This window comes from Musa acuminata, chromosome BXJ1-11 (assembly GCF_036884655.1).
Source record: "Musa acuminata AAA Group cultivar baxijiao chromosome BXJ1-11, Cavendish_Baxijiao_AAA, whole genome shotgun sequence".
In the NCBI taxonomy this organism is placed as follows: domain Eukaryota; kingdom Viridiplantae; phylum Streptophyta; class Magnoliopsida; order Zingiberales; family Musaceae; genus Musa; species Musa acuminata.
Window position 1 is genome coordinate 4,804,998 of NC_088337.1, and position 18,768 is coordinate 4,823,765.

The 18,768-nt window shown below is 37.8% G+C and overlaps 4 protein-coding genes across 4 annotated transcripts; 1 reads left to right on the forward strand and 3 right to left on the reverse strand.

Annotated features, from left to right (window-relative positions):
• Positions 1-1,691: 1,691 nt before the first annotated feature.
• Positions 1,692-2,701, forward strand: LOC135596567 (uncharacterized). Its single transcript, XM_065088616.1, has one exon. It carries the CDS (start codon positions 1,732-1,734, stop codon positions 2,350-2,352), a length of 621 nt encoding a protein of 206 aa, XP_064944688.1. The 5' UTR covers positions 1,692-1,731; the 3' UTR covers positions 2,353-2,701.
• A 4,557-nt stretch (positions 2,702-7,258) lies between these two features.
• On the reverse strand, positions 7,259-9,005 carry LOC135596568 (AT-hook motif nuclear-localized protein 28-like). The gene has a single exon (XM_065088617.1). It carries the CDS (start codon positions 8,944-8,946, stop codon positions 8,080-8,082), a length of 867 nt encoding a protein of 288 aa, XP_064944689.1. The 5' UTR covers positions 8,947-9,005; the 3' UTR covers positions 7,259-8,079.
• An 868-nt stretch (positions 9,006-9,873) lies between these two features.
• LOC103970908 (SKP1-like protein 12) lies at positions 9,874-10,320 on the reverse strand. The gene has a single exon (XM_009384825.2). The coding sequence runs from the start codon at positions 10,318-10,320 to the stop codon at positions 9,874-9,876; it is 447 nt and encodes a 148-aa protein (XP_009383100.2).
• Positions 10,321-16,669: 6,349 nt separating this feature from the next.
• Positions 16,670-18,391, reverse strand: LOC135596979 (U-box domain-containing protein 11-like). Its single transcript, XM_065089327.1, has one exon. It carries the CDS (start codon positions 18,235-18,237, stop codon positions 17,236-17,238), a length of 1,002 nt encoding a protein of 333 aa, XP_064945399.1. The 5' UTR covers positions 18,238-18,391; the 3' UTR covers positions 16,670-17,235.
• Between the last annotated feature and the right edge of the window lie 377 nt (positions 18,392-18,768).

An 18,768-nucleotide genomic window follows, 5' to 3' on the forward strand; every position in this document is an offset into this window, starting at 1 on the left:
ATTAACTCAAAATGAAATATCAACTATTAAGTACAAAAAAGAGTTAGTTAGATATGCCCAATTATTATCGATTGAGCTATGTTCTAAATAGAATAATGGACTTGTAATTTCTTTAAAATATTAAATTAAAACACATAAATTAATGTATAATATATATGTAATACAAACATATGGCAATTTAAAACAACTATTCATCGTGGCACTTGAGACCGATGGGAACCGTGTGTCGGTGACTAGCGAAGTCAAGTGAGGAAGGTTGAGTAGAACGATGAACGACAAGTTTATTAACCAGTAAAGTCGAACTAGTTTTATTTGAGAGTTATCTATCGAAATAATAATATTCTTATAGATCTATTAACGACAAGTGGATTTATCTTATATTAGAGAATTAATAGTTCAGTTCATGCAAGTCAATAAAAAATAATCAAAAAAGTTACCCCTCATTTTGCCTGATAATTTGATCCAATTTGATTTTGATAATCATGTAATTTTTATCAATCATGTGGTGTTACTATGGTTTCACGATAATGTGACCGAAGTAAAAATTATTCATCCACGTGTGAATAAGACTTGCAAGTCATATGTTACACGAAGCACATATGGCTTGCAAGTCTCTCGTGTGTGAATCCATTGGCTAGTTGCGATTGATCGAATGTTTGCTGAGTTATGCCAAGCATGGTTATCGTGTTTTTCATACTATTAAGCATGGTTAATAAAACTCGAATTGACTTGATCTCGATCAGTTCGATTCACTAATACGATTACTTCGAGTGTTAAAATAATTATCAAAAGATATTTAAATTCTTTTATTATAACTAAAAAATGAATCAATTAATCAGAGATATTTATCACTCTCTTATTGACAAATTAAGCATATTTTTGAAATATATCATATGAAACTTTGAATATTCAATCATTAATAAGTGAGTCTGGTACACTTCTCATCATGAAATCAAAATCAATATTACACGAATCTATAATACAAAATTGATGTCGACAGTTGGAACATGTTAATTAAGCATACAAAATCGATGTCGCCTAGCCAAATCTAATCTCCCTATCATTCGCTCGATCCACATCCAAGTCACTTGGATACACCACCGATCGCACGTTTCATCCTCAACCCACTTAAAATACTTGGGAAATCAAATCACGGCCGACATGTTACCAAATCAAACTGGCTGATATCATTGACAATGGAGCCATCTTCTTAGGTTCATACCAATCACATTCAACAATTCTAACCCTATATTTTTCTTTGTTTTAGGACGTGGCTCCCTCCAACCCACACTCTATGTGTGCATTTATAATTGCGGTTGACCGAGTCCAACTAAATCATGTAATGAATTCAATGCATTTTTTATGTATTGATTGGCTAGTTTAGATGGTAATAATCATCATTTCAAGTTTTTAGGATCAAAATCCATCTAATATAATATAATATAACTATTTTGTTGGATGATAAACTATTCCAAAGTGAGACTTTTATGTATAACACAAGTAGAGATAGAAGAAGATAGGTGGTGATATATCCTCGTAGACAGTTGACTTTTTCCCAGCAACGTCATGGCCTCTGACCACCGACCGGATCAAAGACCTAAACCACGGAATAGTCCAAGTCAACCCGCCTCCCACCCCTTCCTATATAATTACTCACCAGTGGCTCTTCCTCCGACCTTCAGCCCTCTCAAAGTCATAATCTTTGGCTTCTTCTTCTTCTCCATCTAAACCATGGGCAATGGGATCTCGCCTTGCTTCAACCCCGCCTCCAAGGGCGGCCTCGTCAAGCTCATCTTCTGGGGCGGCGCCACCGAGTTCTTGGCCGAGAAGCAGCTCGCCGGGCAGCTCATGTTCCGGTTCCCGGACCGCATCGTCTGCCACGCTGACTCGTTCTACATCGGCCACCCCGTCCCCGTCCTCTCCATTGACGACGAGCTCCTCCCTGGCCAGGCCTACTTCGTCCTTCCCATCGACAAGTTCTCGTGCCACGATCCCCTCACCGCTGTGTCGCTCGCCTCGCTGTCCTCCGGCCGCACCAAGCCGTCGCTGGCCGGCAACGGGGAATCCCCCTTTGAGTACGTGAAGGGCGAAGACGGCCGGCTGCTGATCAAGGTGCTCCCGGAGTTCATAACCAAGGTCATCACCTCTGTCGAAGACGGACAAAAGTGTGGCAGCGACGGGGGGACTCTGTGCACTACGCCGGAGTTGAGGAAGCACTACTCGCAGCTCGTCGGGCCGAGAGATCACCCATGGTCGCCGAAGCTGGAGACGATATCGGAGACCAAGAAAAGGATATCCGCAGGCAGGTTATCGCCTGTTCGGCTATTAGGGTTTGAGAGGAGATCATGTTAACTCCTCCTGTTTGTTCCACATGCATCTAATGTTGCGTACGTCCGAATGTTGCAGGTGAAAGCTAGCCGCTCTCTGATTAGGGTTCTTAGAGCAAGGTGTATATATTTATGGACATACATAATTTATGGACGACTGCCTCTCTTTTATCTTTTAGCATACAATTTGATGAAGAACGAAGAAACTAAGCAGTCAGTCGATTGTCCATCAAATCCTTACCTCTTTTTCGTAAATAATGACCATAAGATTGTTGATGAGTATGGACAATATACTATCTTCTTCTACAATGTCCCTTGTGTAAATTTCATAGCTTCAAGAATCATTTTATGTCTTCTATATTTTATATTTGTTTTTTGGGTTGAGACAGTAAGTATATTAGGATTTGTAGAGTCAATGTCTCATTAAGACACAAAATCCTAGGAAAAAAGAGTCATGGGGTTTGATTCTTTTATGAATATATTATGTATCTCTATATTTTGTTGAAAAAAATAAAATATGAGAATTACTTTATATGCTACTAGTTTTTCTTTAAGGTGTTAAAAATTTAAAGAGGGTGAGAGAAAAAATTTAAATTCTTTGAGACTTAGGTAAAAATTGTGTAAGGGGATTTGTAATAAAGATTGAGATTAGATAGTCTTATAATTGATTTTATTCAAATTATTAAAATATTTTAATTAGTTCAAGTTTTTCTCTCTCTTTCTTAGATGGTTGGGAGATTCATTTATTTTCGATTATTCCTTTAACTTCTAAAGTTCTTGATTGATTGGTGAAAGGAGAGGAGAAAAAGAAAATTATGTCTAGTACTAACGTGGCCTATCGATATAAGTGATTTGTTTTGTGCTTTCCGCGTTTGCTTACTAAGTGTTTGTATTTACATTATTACGAAGAAAATTATATTATACGAAAAATAAGTAAGCAGCCATTTTTGTAATCCAATAGATCTTATTCCTTTAAATGTTTATATATTTTTGGGCAAATGTCAATGCCTCCTTTAATGTTTGGATACTATATTATTAGCAAAATGATGATAGGTACACTTAGCAATTTTAGATAGATTGAATTAGGATGAAGTCTTGTGCGTCAGAATCCAATATATATTTATATATATGTAAGTGGATGAATCGAGTTTGATTAGATCAATTGAGATGCAAGTCTTTTTTTGTGAATAGAAAGGGCAATTATTTAAGAGACACATGAATTGAGATTTCATGGTCATCAATATAGAGAGAGATGGATGAGACACTAATCCATGGGGATTAGTGATAGAAAGTGTGTGACATTTGCAATAATGAGTTAAGTATCATATGCATTTGTTTTCTAATGATTTGTGCTTTCCCGTGTTTCATAGATTTTCCTACACACAGATTTACTATAAATCTTGTCTTGTCCTATATTTCATGTGTTATTGTTCCTCCCTCAGTCAACGTGATCTATGATTCGGATCTAAGGTATGAAGTGCATTAGATCTTACAAATCGAGTGCCAACATTTATTAAACCCCTTACGGCTTATCATCTTATTCTATATAATTGGGTCGCTTAATCATTATATTTTTCTTTTGTATTTATGTCAAATGCAAAACGTAAATATGGCATCATCAACTTTTCCCTAATGCCAAAGGATTGGAACAAAAATGCATATCATATATCATCTCTTATTCATATTATATTGTTTATCGGGAACATCAAAACTAGATTTAATACTAAGCGTCAATATCTTTCTAAGCTAAGCTAAGCTAAGCTAACAATGGCTTCTTTTATCTTCTTCTTATCTTTTAAATCTAATTAATGTATCCATACTTCCTCTAATTTCGTCTCCAAATTGGTCAGGTTCTATGAAAGTGGTCGTTGTAAGCTTTCCTTAAGTGTTTTACGATGCACAAACCTAAAAGTTATATTTGAGAACATGTTTGCATTTCTAATGTTTAGTTGGAAAAAGAGATTTGAATGCTTTGAGTATCTGATAAATAATAGATGAAAATTGTATTTTAAATATGTATTAACGTAAATTTTATTCAATAAAATTATATTTCAAAAGTTCATTGAATATTTTTGATAAATTTACTCTTCTGATGTTCTTAATATTTATTCAAAAATAAATATATATTTTTATTTAAATTAATAAATATATATATATAATAAAAAAATGAATGTATGTAATCTTATAAAAATTTTGTATGGCCCAAATATATAATAAATAAAAATATATAATCACATAAATAAATATAAAATACTCTTTAGAAATAAATAAATAAATAAATAAAATTTTATCTTAAAAAATATAATTTATATTAGATTCTTACTAAATTATTTTGGTAATATTATAATTTTAGATTAAGTTACAAGGTATTTTTGAAACTTAAAAAATTACATTAGTATCCTGCAAATGCAAAGATTAGTACTAATACTATCCTAAAGTAGTATATGAGTATTTCCAATACAGTATTAAGACCAGATGTGATTTGAAAAAGAATTTCCAAACATTAATCTTCATTTGAAATATGCATTGGGTCCACATTCGAAATGTATTCATTCACAAATGCACCCTAAAATATCATTCATATGATGTTTATATACATAATTTCACATTTATCATATATCAATTGATCCGACTATGATTGGATTTGAATCGGAATTAAACTTTTGAATAAAAAATTAAAAATTAAAACAGATGATTTTGGTAGAGAATCGAAATGATTGATTCCCAAATTGAAATTGGGAATTTCCAAACACTAATCTACATTTGAAATATGCATTGGGTCTTCAATGCACAATCGAAATGTATTCATTCCTAAACGTACCCTAAAATATCATTCTTTAGATTATACATAATTTCACATTTATCATAGATCAATTGATCCGATTATAATTTAATTTGAATCGGAATTAAACTTTTGAATAAAAAAATTAAAAATTAAAATAGATGGTTTTCCAAATTGAAATTGGAACCAAAAATTTTTAATTGAAATTTTTAATTTTTTAACTGAAATTAAAATTGAAATTGAACCAAAAATAGAACCACATGAAATGGATTTGATTTCAATTTCAAATTTAGTAAAAAAATATTTAAAAATTTTAAAAATTATATTAACATCTTGCAAATAAATGCTAAGATACTAATACTATCCCGAGGTAGTATATAAGTATTTCTAATCGACATTAAAATCATATATGATTTAAAAAAATTATCAAACACAAATTCATATTTGAAATGTAACATTTCAAATGTGTTTCCGAACGTATTTTAAATTATCATTCATATGATGTTTAGAATATACATAATTTCAGGTACATAATATATCAATAAATTTGATTTGAATAAGAATTAAATTTTTGAATCAAAAAAATAAAAAAAATAAAAAATAAAAATAGATAGTGTCGGTTCAGAATCGAAACGGTTGATTCCTAAATTGAAATCGGAACAATCGGATTCTGAACCAAAAATAGAACCGCATGCATGAAATGGATTCCATTTCAGTTTCAAATTTAGTAAAAGGGAAGTCACTGGTAGGCATATCATTAGGTAGGATGGATGGTGTAGCGATTAAGCATCTCCATGCCTTTCTCTTCAATTAGTAGTTCCACAAATCTATATGGTTAAACCTCTCCACCCAACACCTGAACTACAAGTGCAGCAGCTGGAAGGCACACTCACCAACTCCACTTACCATACCTGCAGATTTGTTGGATGGCAGCGACCAACACCTAATAAGTTTTGCATGCATATATATCACCCAAACAGGAAGCACACACACCACAAGCAGCAGTAGCAGCAGCGATGGCTTGTGCCTCGGGTGTTAGGGTAAACCCTAATAACCAGCAGCAAAAAGAGGAAGAGAACCTTATCGATGAAGACGAAGAAGAATTCATCGAGCTCGACTTGGAGGTGCTGAACCGGATTCCGACGCCGAGGTACTACGAGAGCTATCAGGTAACCAGCGATGCCCTCCTCGCCAACTGCCTCCTCCCCGTCAGGTACGTATGCAACGCTATTCCCATTGACAGCAGCTTGCATGGGCAGCACCCCTCGATGAAGCCGCAGCAGTACTACTACAAACTACCTCCCATGGTGACGACGACAGGCACCAAGAGTAGCCCAAGGTAACTCCGTTGGACCAGAAACAAGGTGTCGATCATACGATCGTGCTTGTTAGATTTGTGTAACCGGTGCATGTCAACTATGTCGACCCATTGTCTTTCACTGGTGCATCCAGAATTCATAGTTGATCTGCGAACAGCAGCGAAGTAGCTTTTGACTTCAATCTTTCCTTATTTTCGCTAATTCACCCCCTCTTAGTGTATACAGTCAAATAAGCTGAACGTTTCTGTGAGGACCTCCATCATCAGAAGAATCACATCCTCTCACTATCATTAATCCAATTCATCAAATATAAAAATATGGTATGCTGTGGATTTCCAATACTTTTCCTCATGCCCTTTCAAGACATGAAAGCTACACAAATACACCACCAGTTGTGGCTTTCAGGGAGCCGATAGATGAGCATTTTGGAGGATTTCAAATCAAGTATACAATTTTTTCAGTATATTCATTTTGTGGGGATATATAACGAGGATAATTCATTTTCGTGTTGGTGTGATGCTTCATTTTATTGTACATGTACCCGTCAAAATATAGAAAACTCACCTATGCTCTCAAAATGAAGAAGATGGTCAGCAAATGATCAACTTCAGAGGTGCATCTACGACATTTCGATGGGCATCATGAATGCCTATGACACTTCGTAACTTTAAAGTGTATATATGATAATGCGGGAAAAGTCTCCTATGTAGCTTTGTCTTATTATCTGCTAAGGCTTTTAGAGAAGAGACCGCGCTCTCTCTCTCTCTCTCTCTGTAGCAATGAAAAAGCTGGGTATATAATTTTCAGAATTATATAACTAAATAAAATAATAAACAAATAATTTCTAGGCAACTTTGCTCATTAGGTAGAAGCGTATTGAGAACCCTACAGGTGCGAATCAGGGTGCCGAGCACGAGAACATGATGGTTTCCCCCTGTGACAATGTAGTAGAAAAGCGGAAAGAGAGAGAGCAGTTTCCCGCACCAAATGCTTCTTTTCATCATCTCCATCTTTCTTCGTCAAAAGCGCGAGCATTCAAAAGGGAAAGGCGAGCGACCATATTCCCATACCAAGTGAGTGCACCTGCGTGCCCAAGTGCTCATGAATCCCTGCCTGCAGCGCCTCTGCACCACCTACTAATCCTTGCGTTTCTTTGACTGACTTCGTTATACGTACAAGAAAGAAAATGAAGGAAGACGCAGAAACTTCCGAACCCTCTCGCGCTCACCCGCACCATGCGTCTCTTCCTTTTCCAAGTTCTTTGCCAAAGTTGGAGCGTCCGAGACCAGCATAAATGCATGCATTTATCCCGCGCGTGCCGGCAAACAGCAGAGCAAATATGTCAGAAACCAAGTAAATAGCAACTACATGTTTGAAGAGATCGATCACTGTGATCCATGGTCTGACCCATTCCCACTTCCATTGAAGCATCAAATGACGGTTGCTATCTTTTTACTACGTTGGGGGATGCATTGGAAGCCGGAGTTCAGCTGTTCCCAAGAAAAATAAAGAGAAAAAAGGATCTCATAGCTTGGGATAGAGCTATGGAGCATCGAAACCCACCATCTTTAGCACCCATGCATCAGTAACAGAACAAAATTTCCCTCCACTTGCAGTAGCTTCTTAAGAATGCATTCTGGTCGGGTTCGAGTTAGTAACGAGGAGGAGGATGAGCATGAGGCGGAGGACGAGTCGAGGAAGGCTGCGCCCAAAGAACCACGTCGGTGTGGGAGAGCTGACCAGGCAACGGACTGGTCTCGCCGAGGGCTACCAACGCCTCCGTCTCCGGACTGACGTCCTCCTCCTTGACCCCCTCCTCGTCATCCTCCGACAGCGGCAGCCGATGGAACTCCGGCTTCGCGAACGTCGCAGCAACAAGCAACACCGGCCCCACAGCCGTCATCGGCCCCGCCACCGTTCCCCCTATGACTTGGCCATGCGGGCCCGCCAAGGAGACGGTCAGGGGAGGCAGCCGTGCGGTCCAGGCGGCCACCGTCGGGGCGGGTGCCCCGGCAGAGGCGGGCGGCTGGGGAGGGAGCAAGGTGCCGGAGAGGGAGAGGATGTCGAAGCGTCCGGGCACGGATATGGTAGATGGGCCGTGTGCCGACAAGTGTCGGAGAGTAACGTCGGCAACGGTGCCACTGCCGCCGAGGACGGAGACACCTACGCGGCGTCGGCGGGCGAAGTCGGTGACGCCAGATACGATGTCGGAACCGCCAGCGAGGTCCAGGACCACCGGGTGCATCGCCGACTCGCTCGCCTTGGTGATGACCACCGGCGGCTTCGGCTTGTTCTTGGAGCCCGGAGGCCGCCCCCTGGGCTTCCGCGCTGCCGATCCACCACCCGAAGAAGGCTCACCTCCGGCGCCAGAGGAGGAGCCTCCACCGCCGGCGCCCCCGCGGGAGGATCTAGCTCCAGAGCTTCCGCCGCCGTCCTCGTCGTCGTCGGAAGCGGGCCCGTCACGGGGCTGCGAGAGGCCTATCATGGCGGTGCCAGGCGTCCGCACGAAGTCGGACATGCCGCTGCCTTTAGTGAGCGGGACCGACACCGTAAGACGAAACCCGAAACGGCTCCTCAGTAGAAGGAACAGGCGATGGGTGCGCCCTCCCGCCGCTTTCTTTTATAGAGCGCCCAAAAAAGTCGGCATCCCGAGGAGTTACGTTGGTCCTCGCATTGTCGAAAAGCTAAACTGGACCTCTCCATCCGCACCGTTCACTCGATCGACTACGAAGCCCGATGTAACCCAATCTGCGCTTGCTGCCATCGATAAGGAACCCACAGCCGTAGCTCACAGGTGCACTTGGTTGCACGAGAGGAAAGGTGGCGACGGTGAACGTCTCATCCGGCCAGTGACGAAGCGGAGAAGTAGACGGGACCCACGGCAAAAGTTGGTGAGGAGGAAGAGGGGAGAGAGAGAGAGGGGGGAATCCTAAACGCTATATCCATGGTAGGCGCGGTAGCCTTTGCTCGTGTCGTCCCATCGACGTGTTGCGTCAGTGGCACCAGGGAACCTCTTTACACGGTCAAATTGCCGAACTTTTGATAGATTTAGATCGACGTGCGCTGCTTCGAGATTACCGCCCAGTGGGAGCATCAAGTGATGGGTGGTGCAGGAAGCAGAGGTTTCCACTTCCCCCCATTAACGTGTTTTTACATCCCAAGAACTCTGGAAAACATTTTTGTTTTTCGACACACGAGTTTTGTAGCAAAATAAAAATAAATAAATTGAATTTTTGGAAGAAAAAAAATTAAATTAAAAGTTTTGTAGCAAAGATATCACTGAAGATAAACACAACAAAGATATCACTATAAAACTAAGCCGAAAAAACTCTACCATCACAAATCTGAGTAATTCGGAATCGATTCATCGTGCCAAGAGTGCTCAGTAAGTAATCTGTCATCCAGAAAACATCGGTCTTCGTACATCCATCCATCACGAGAAGCTTCAATCAAATGCCCATGCACTTTCAGCTCGAATCCGTTGCAATTCCTCGTCGGTGAAGTCACATTCGATATCCAAAAACTCTCTGATTTCCTCGACAGACATGCCTTTGAACTTATCGGCCAGTACTTTACATGAGAGGTCGAACAACGAGGTCGCTTCGATGTAGTTGGCAGCTCCAAGCACGTCGATCATCGTATTCATGTCCGTCTCTATCAACTCCTTGATTATTTTCGTCACTTCTTCAGCATCATTCTTGGCATTCACGTTCAACAACTCTAGCAACTTAGCGAGCACGGGAGCTGTGACGTTCAAGAGGGGGACTTGCAAGCCATCGGCGCCGCCCATGTCCGAGATGAGGTTTCTGATCATCTCACTCTGGTTTGTGATTTCTTCCACGTCTACCACAAATTCGTCGCCATTGGAAGCCATGAGAACAATAGTCTTCATTTCGGGTTTCGCTTGTGACGACTCCCCCACTAAAATTTCTTTAGACTCAGTCGACATGATTGGTTTTTCCGAGAATTCAGAAACCCTAAGCGAAGGAAAAAGAGTCAGATGGCATAAAAATGATTTGATCATTTCATTTATTTATTAGAAATAAGAGAGTTCTTATTTCCTAATCGAGAGACATGCAAAGTATCATTTATACTGTGAGAACAACCTAAAAGGCTGCACGATCTACTTCTTTATCCAACACACCGATCGAGCATGACGTGAAATAGCTATACAAGTCTTAGCAAAGGATTCAAAGCCAACCTCATCTAGAAGAAGAAGAAGAGGAAAAAATACAATTTTAAGTTATAGTACCAAAATCAAATCGAAAAGACTTGTGTCATCGGATCACTAAAAACATTTTTACTATTGAAAAGACTTGTATTACATATTTAATTTAAAATATTTTAAAATATAAAATAATTCAAAATTATATGTATTAAAAATATAAAGTATTAAAATTGATAAAAAAAAATAATAATCTTAGACAAGTGATAAACAGAATATCGTCGATCAACATTTTAAACATAAACTTCTATCCAAATTAAATAAATCTAATAATATCTAAGAATTAACTATGTTAATATAACCCAAAATAAATTATTTTAATAATATAAAATAAATAATCTATTCAATATAGTCGTTGCGACTTAAGTAACATAGGCATATGAATTTTTCATATCTCAAAATGGATATTGTTTTAGTCATCCAATATCAGTTCTACCGTAATAAACTTATATTGCACATGATATTTTAAATTTTTAAACTCATTTTTAATTTGTCTCAACATTTGATTCATTCTTCTATAGTCATTTTAGTGATCAAAGAGAAAAGAGGTAAAGAGAAGATACGTAGAGGATAGGTGAAGAGAGAGAGAGAGAGAGAGAGAGAGAGAGAGAGAGAGAGAGAGAGGGAAATGAGAAGGCAAGAACAACTAAAAAATAGAGATGATTTTTGTAAAACATGTCACCTTCTTCTCAAGTTAACCCTAGTTTCAAAATTGACATAAAGGCTTTTGCTTGAGTGATTTAAGCTAAGAATATTCAAGTAATTTTTGATAAGAGAAAATCTCGCTGTTTTGTTGAGGAAAAACCTTTATCCTAATATGTATAAATAAGAATATAACTTTTTTATAATTTCTATCTTTTTATCTATTATTTCATTTCTTACAATTTTAACTATATTAACAAAACCAGATTGGGTTTATTTAACCAGACCGGTTTATACTTAGTTATTCAAAATATAATCGGAACAATCAATTCATTCTGAATTTTTTAACATAATTGATCTAATATGTGAATCAAACTTGTCAATGGTCTGATTACTGATTTTTCCAGCTCGATTGTTCGATTTAGTTTGATTATGATACCTATGAGTAGAACTCCTACAAACGAAGACCAAAGAAAAACTCCATGTTATCTCATCCAACTCTTCAAAAACCTCATACGAAAATAAAGAGAAGCAATAACATAAGTTTTCTTTTTTTTACCTATTATCTCTCTTTTTGTGATGTCCAGCCAAACTTCTTGCCACCTGAGAGAGTAGCGTGAGGAATGATGGGTATTTATACAACAAATGAACCACATTTGGCATCTAAAACCTTTCCGAACTAATTATGATTCCTAATTCCAAATTCCAAATCTACCATCTAATTATTACCTACTCTTAGTCCAATTTAATGAGTGCCAAACTAAAATTTAATTACCATAAGCTAATTTAATAGGATAAATTTTTATTACATTAAATAACGTAAAAAGACGCTCACATGTACACTCAAACCTTATATTTATCACTTATATAATAATGTACTAACTATTCGAATGTCTCAACAAAGATATATAATCATATATTTATCACTTATGGCGGATTGGAAAAAAAAATTAACATTTTTCTTTCCCTTTTGTCTAAATTTTAGTTTTTCATGTCATATACCATGTATTTTTAATAACAAAGTTGAATTTATTATCAACTTTTATTTAGATTTATACCTATAAGGAAGACAACATTCATTTTGCAACCCTTTAACTTTTATCTTTCAAAATTCGAGTTACCTTTCTTTTTCAAATATGAAATGGTTTTTTGGATGATCATATCTATAACAAAAGTTGTATTTATTCTTAAATTGAAAGTATGATTTTGGGACATATGAGATTGGTCCTTGGGCAAATTTAGTGCATGTCATATTCAATATTGTTTGAATAGAAATCAATCTCTTTGCTTCTAAAAGGTTGAGACATGTTTTCTTAAGGTCATATTGAGAGAGTGTGTCTGACCTTAAATTTAAATAGAGCTTGTTTTGAGATTTTTTTTTCCAAGTGATCTAATTAATTTATTATTTTTAGTGGAATATAGGCAACTTTACCTTTTCTTTCATGTAAGCCCATGTTTGTGTTTTCAAAAGCATTTAATTGAAGGGATATTTTGAAAAATATTATCTTTTAGTTTTTAGTTTTCTTCCCTCACTAAATCAACATTTAAACATGTGGTACACAAAGATAGTTTCACATGCTCATTTTTAAGCTTTTATATACTTGACTTGATTTATTGTAGTCATACAACAATTCAACATATGCATAATGTAACTCATTATAAGATATCAAAACGAGGCAAATTAGATCCATCGCTTCCTTGTGCCATTAGAACATAATTTGTTGGTTGTTTCTATATCTCTTCATAGGCATATATGATCTTCTCACCATAAGTCACAAGTAGTAGCAATAAGGTTAAATCTTTGACCTCGTGTATGGATGTGATCCTTAGATTCCAAGCTTCTAAGGATCTAAGGGTCTTACATGCCATGTCATAAATAGAAATAGATTTATCAAGAGTTTTTAATTGGGAATTGGATAAATATATCACCAATATATTTCATTGTTTTATCATTAAAAAACTTAAAAGTATGCCAAATATTAAAAATGGATTTATATGAAAATTCAATCAAACACATTTTGACCTAAAATATAATACAAATCAGATTATAATTAGAAATAGATTTATCGAGAGTTTTTAATTCATTGTTAATATTTGAGAATTGATAAATACATCACCAATATATTTCATTGGTTTATCATAAAAAAAAAAGCTTAAAATTATACTTAAATAAACTTACGCCTTTATGGTAATCTTAAAAATATGCCAAATATTAAAAATGGACAGATATGAAAATTCAATCAAACTCATTTTGATCTGTGTTACACAACATCATTGTGTTCAAAGACTAGCAAAGTGCCAATCTATCTCGTCTGCCCATGCATGATGTGCCAAACCATCTCTTCTCTTTGCATTATGCTCTATATGTTCTTGTTTCTTGAATCGCACTGTAGGCCTTTCTCATCCAAGGAGAAGGTCAGCGGTGGTTGGACATGCTTTGATGATTCATTTCGTAATCTACTCGGAACAACTGCCATCGGATTTGCCTAGATCGACTAACTTCGATCAAATATGACATGCAACTCGTCTTTATTTGTGTCGCTACGGCACTACGCATGTGAGTGATTAAAGTCAATATGCCTTAATACTCTACAAGTCTCAAGCTTCTATTGTACCCTATACGAGTGGTTCAAATCAATGTATACCAAAGCCCTCATGTTTTTATGTATCCAACAATCTATATAAAGGCGATTTAAGTTAGTACATCCCAAAAACTTCATGTAATCAAATTGCATTTAAGTTAGTCTGTCCCGTACCCCGTATATATCATTCATATAATATCTATTATGTGAGCAGCTCAAGTTGACATGTCTTAATATCCTCGTTATCTCATGTGCCTAATAATACCTACATTTATGGTTTTTGAGCATCTACGCATCTCATTTGCCTTAGATGGGTAAAACATGCTAACATTACTTCATCATATTTTATGCTGATAATATCTATTAAGTTCTTGAGTCAAATATTATATTATAATATAAGCAAGCCGAGCAAATGATATGACTATATCTGACGAGGAATGAAAAACTTATTTAGGCTAAACACATGACACCCAATTGGTTATTGGAGCCCACTTAGTGACTACATCATGTTGCGTCATCTAAGCTCACATAAATTAGTTAGATGAAAAGGTGGCACCATAAACATGTCTAGTTAAAATTACATATAAAAATGAATATTCACTTTAGAAACTTTGGCTGAGAATATTAAGAGAGGTGATATGACACATTTTGATATTGTTCGCGTGGACCCAAGCAAATAGATATGACGATGCAAATGTGGAACTTTGTGAAGTGTAGCACATATGTGGTGGGCAACCGCTCATCGCCTCCTCCGTACGAACGACATCATCATGGTACAATTGTTCCGGAAAGTTCGGGGCGACGCCGATCTGTGCAGGTCGGTTGGCACTCGCACAAAAGCTTAAGTCGATCGTAGTTTGTACGACCAACTTATCCTCGCAGGTATAAATGCTAACTCTCCTTGATCAGGAGGAGGGGAGACTCAACTCCCCATAACTCCACAACACTGACTTGAACTTCGAAGGGGTCGAGTTGAAAAATCCCTCTCCCGACCTCGACCATTGTGTAGGAATCAACAACGAAGCAACAGCAACCCGCCGAGGGAGAACTGTGCTCAAGAGACGACGCTGGGACCTAACTCGACCTGACGTCGATATGACCCGAGCATCCGCGTGATGCCTTATGCATCCGGGATTGGATCGAGCCATGTTGACACATCAATCATGACGTAAAGGTTCACCAACACGAGGGGTCTTTCTTGGTATCCATTTATCTCATATCATTCTAAACTCATATATACTCGTTCTTTCGCTTTCTAAACTCATATAGGGGTCTCGTTAGATGTTATCGACATAGTTTTGCATGATCGTTTGGCTCAAGAAGGAAATACTATAAAAGAGACAACATGAGGTGGCGACTAGCTTAAACAAATCTAAGGCGTCATCTAGTTTGCTGACATGACACGTTTTTGGAGAACAAGCCAGTTTGACTCCTCTATATGGTTGTTGATGACCATTTTTTATATTAAAATTATTATCTTATATTTTGATGATAAAATTAATTAATAAATTTAATAAACTATTCTTATGTCAAGATAAATGATACATGAGATACTTAACTAAGAGTGCGCAGCACTTGATGATGCATGAGGATCAATTGTCAAGTTGAGAATTGATATCAAGCTAGGGGATCGAACATCAAGCAAGAAAATAAATGTTGATCCAAAGGATCAATTATAATGTTAAAGGATTGAAGTCATATAATCAACTGGCATGCTATAGGATTGATTAATGTATCAAAGGATTAATCGGAGCCTTGGTAAAGTAATTAGGCTATGAATAAGTTGCAATTGGACTAAAAATAGGCTTTCACTAAAAATGAGTAATGGTAATGATGATAGATAATTACGATGGTGCCACATCCGTGTTTTAGATACTTTTACTTGATTTACTCTCTATTTTGAGATTGTATGGGCCTTTCTTTATATACCTCATTGGTGAATTGAGGCAAGAGTTACAGTCTTCTTGAGATTAAACATGATATATATTATTATGATATGAGAAGCTTTTGAGTTGTAAGGGTTATTCTTTATAAAGCAATGGGTATCTCAAGTGTAAGAGGTTTATTCAAAGCTTTCCAAAAGAGAAAGGTATTAAGGTTGTTTGATATTAATCCGTTGAAGAGTAAGAGCGAGATAATGAAAGTCGATGATATCAAGCAATGATCATTATAGTGAATATAGGTAAGAAATATCGAATCACTAAAGACTTTTTGTTTCTTCCATTATGTTATTACTTATTTAGACACTTTCTCATTACTTTTACAAATTATAAAAAAAAAAATTAAGCATATTTGTACTAATTTATCCTCAATTCTAATGATGAGAGCAATATTCTCTCATCTAGTTTAACAATTAAAGAAAATAATGATATTCTTTAGTAAAGAAGAGGATCATTATATTATGCATCCTTCCATATTCAATAAGATGGAATACATATTGAAAGATTCAAATGAACTTTTTTTTACTTTATATTTATTTTGATATTTGAAACATTATCAAATTTGATTTTCAAAGTCAATGAAACTAATGCATAAATATAATGATTTTAAACAAATAAATATTTTTCATTGAATGCTAAGACTATGCATGACTTATTTGTTTATTAAAAAAGTTCAATCAAATTTTCACTTATAAGAAATCTAAAATTAATATATTAGTAAATAATTATAAATTATTATTATAATAGAACCAACTGATTTACAAATGTTATGAATGGGTTAAAATAAATTGTAATATTAAATCGAAAAGTAAAGTTCTTTAGCAAAATTGACCATAGAAGAAGAATAGAACCAAAACATAATTCTACACAAAGGACTCATGCAATCATTTAATTTATGATATGAGATACAAAGGCACACACAAAGTAAAAAAATAAAGTTGCCATCTCAAGAAAGGGATTATACAAGTGAAATCAAAGGCATAAGGTAAAAAAATAATTGATAAATATATATATATATATATATATTTATGTTAAAAAAAAGTAACTTCAAAACTAACTCAGAGGATGAGAGTTTGAAATCTCATTCCACTGCTTTTTTTTTTTATAAAGGTATTAATTAATCTAACTAATAAAGATCTTAATAGTTTATCATAAGATTCTCCATTATATTTTTATAAAAAAAATACTTAATATTTTTTAATAATCTAAAAAGATAAATATAATTTTTGATCCATTAAAAAAGATTATGGTTTACTTTAAAATAATTTTGATATTTAAAACATTGAATATGTAATCCCTAAATATATCATTATTTACCTAAAATCAATTTAACTCATCATATAGAAAGCCGTCAAAACTCTTTGTGAACAAAAATCAATTAGTGGATGGAGAGGGATGCAACTATTGACTTTTAAGTCTTACGGGGAGGAAGTGGGAGAAGAATAAGAAAGCGGCGTATGCGGCACGGAGTCATCGGTGCCGGTTTCGGAATCATCAATACGCTGCAACTGGCTCCCCGGCCGGCTCTCCAGAACCGTCAGCAGAGCCTCCGCCTTGCTCTTTCCCCTCGCGCTCACCCCACTGTCGCCGCTGGCCAGAGCCCTCACGGCCGCCTCCGCCCCGTCCACCTCCCTGACGTCCCCCACCGCCTTGTCCCCGCCGCTCTTTACCAGGTTCAGCAGCGCAGCCGCAGCGTTTTCCCTTGCCCTCCCGCTCCCCCCAACCACCAGATCCACCAAGACGCTGACGCCGTCCACCCTCCGGAACGCCTCCACGCTCTCGTCGCATCCTGCCACCTGGGCGATCACCGCCGACGCGTCCTCCACCAACCCCCTCCGCCCGTCCTTTACCACCAGCGCGAAGAGGGGCGGCACGGCGCCCAGCTCGACGAGGGCGGTGCGGTTGAGCGGGTAGAGGGCCAGGCCGAAGAGGGCCTTGAGCGCGTCCTTGATGGACCTAGTCGGCGCGCCGGGAGCGCCGAGGAGGTCCACGAGGGCGGCGATGAGGGGCTTCTTTGACCCGATGACGGAGCGGTACGCTTCGACGGAGAGGAGGCTGTAGAGGGTTGCGGCGGCGTGCTGGGCGGCGACGGGGGAGAGGAGGCGGAGGGCTGCGGCGAGGGCGTCGAGGATGCCCGGGGTGCACATGAGCGCCTCGCGGGCAGAGATGGAGAGGTTGAGGAGGGCAGCGGCCGCGTTCTCCTGGGCCTCGGCCGCAGACGAGTGATGGTGGTGGTGGTTGAGGAGGCGGGCGGCAAGGAGGGGTATGGCGCCGGCGTCGGCGAGGGGGGCGCGCATCTCCGGGTCCTGCTTCGACAGGCGGCGGATCTCCGCGATGGCTTCGGCAGCGGACTTCGATTCCGCGGCGACGGAGCTCAGGCGCTGCACCAAAGTTCGGGCCTTCTGCTCCTTCTCCTCCATCAATCGCCCTCCCTAACCCAATTGCTCCTTTCTTTATTATGGACATGGCACGGATGAAGGTGTTTTAGTGGGAGGCGTGTCCACTACAGTAATGGATAGTGTTGACTTCGCAATCGTTGAAGCTTTCGCAGAGTTAATGGTGGGAGACCTTTTTGACCAGTGTTGTTGGGATGAACGATGCAGTCCTATGGACTTTTCTGACATATTTAGTTGTTATTTTATATGTTTTTTTTGGGGCACATAAAAGCCAAAAACAAATTGGAAGCAGAGCTATGTATTAGATTCTGTGCGTGCCAGCCTAGGAAATAATAATTAAGTATTAATTTATTAGCCATAGCTTGTTGCTTGCTGACTCAGAATTTATCTTTCTCATATGCACTCACTCTATTTATTGTTTTCGAAGGTGTCTAATGCAAATACTAGAGAAATCCTCGGTCTATCTCGTTCTCTTTGCATCAAAATCTTTGTCACGGCTCATGAGATTATGTTCTATTTTTTTTAATAAAATTATGTGGTATTAATTTTTATTTA

What these genes read in the sequence shown, in the direction of transcription:
- LOC135596568 (XM_065088617.1), bottom strand. Translation starts at nt 8,946, where the DNA reads ATGTCCGACTTCGTGCGGACGCCTGGCACCGCCATGATAGGCCTCTCG.
- LOC135596979 (XM_065089327.1), bottom strand. Translation starts at nt 18,237, where the DNA reads ATGGAGGAGAAGGAGCAGAAGGCCCGAACTTTGGTGCAGCGCCTGAGC.
- LOC135596567 (XM_065088616.1), top strand. Translation starts at nt 1,732, where the DNA reads ATGGGCAATGGGATCTCGCCTTGCTTCAACCCCGCCTCCAAGGGCGGC.
- LOC103970908 (XM_009384825.2), bottom strand. Translation starts at nt 10,320, where the DNA reads ATGAAGACTATTGTTCTCATGGCTTCCAATGGCGACGAATTTGTGGTA.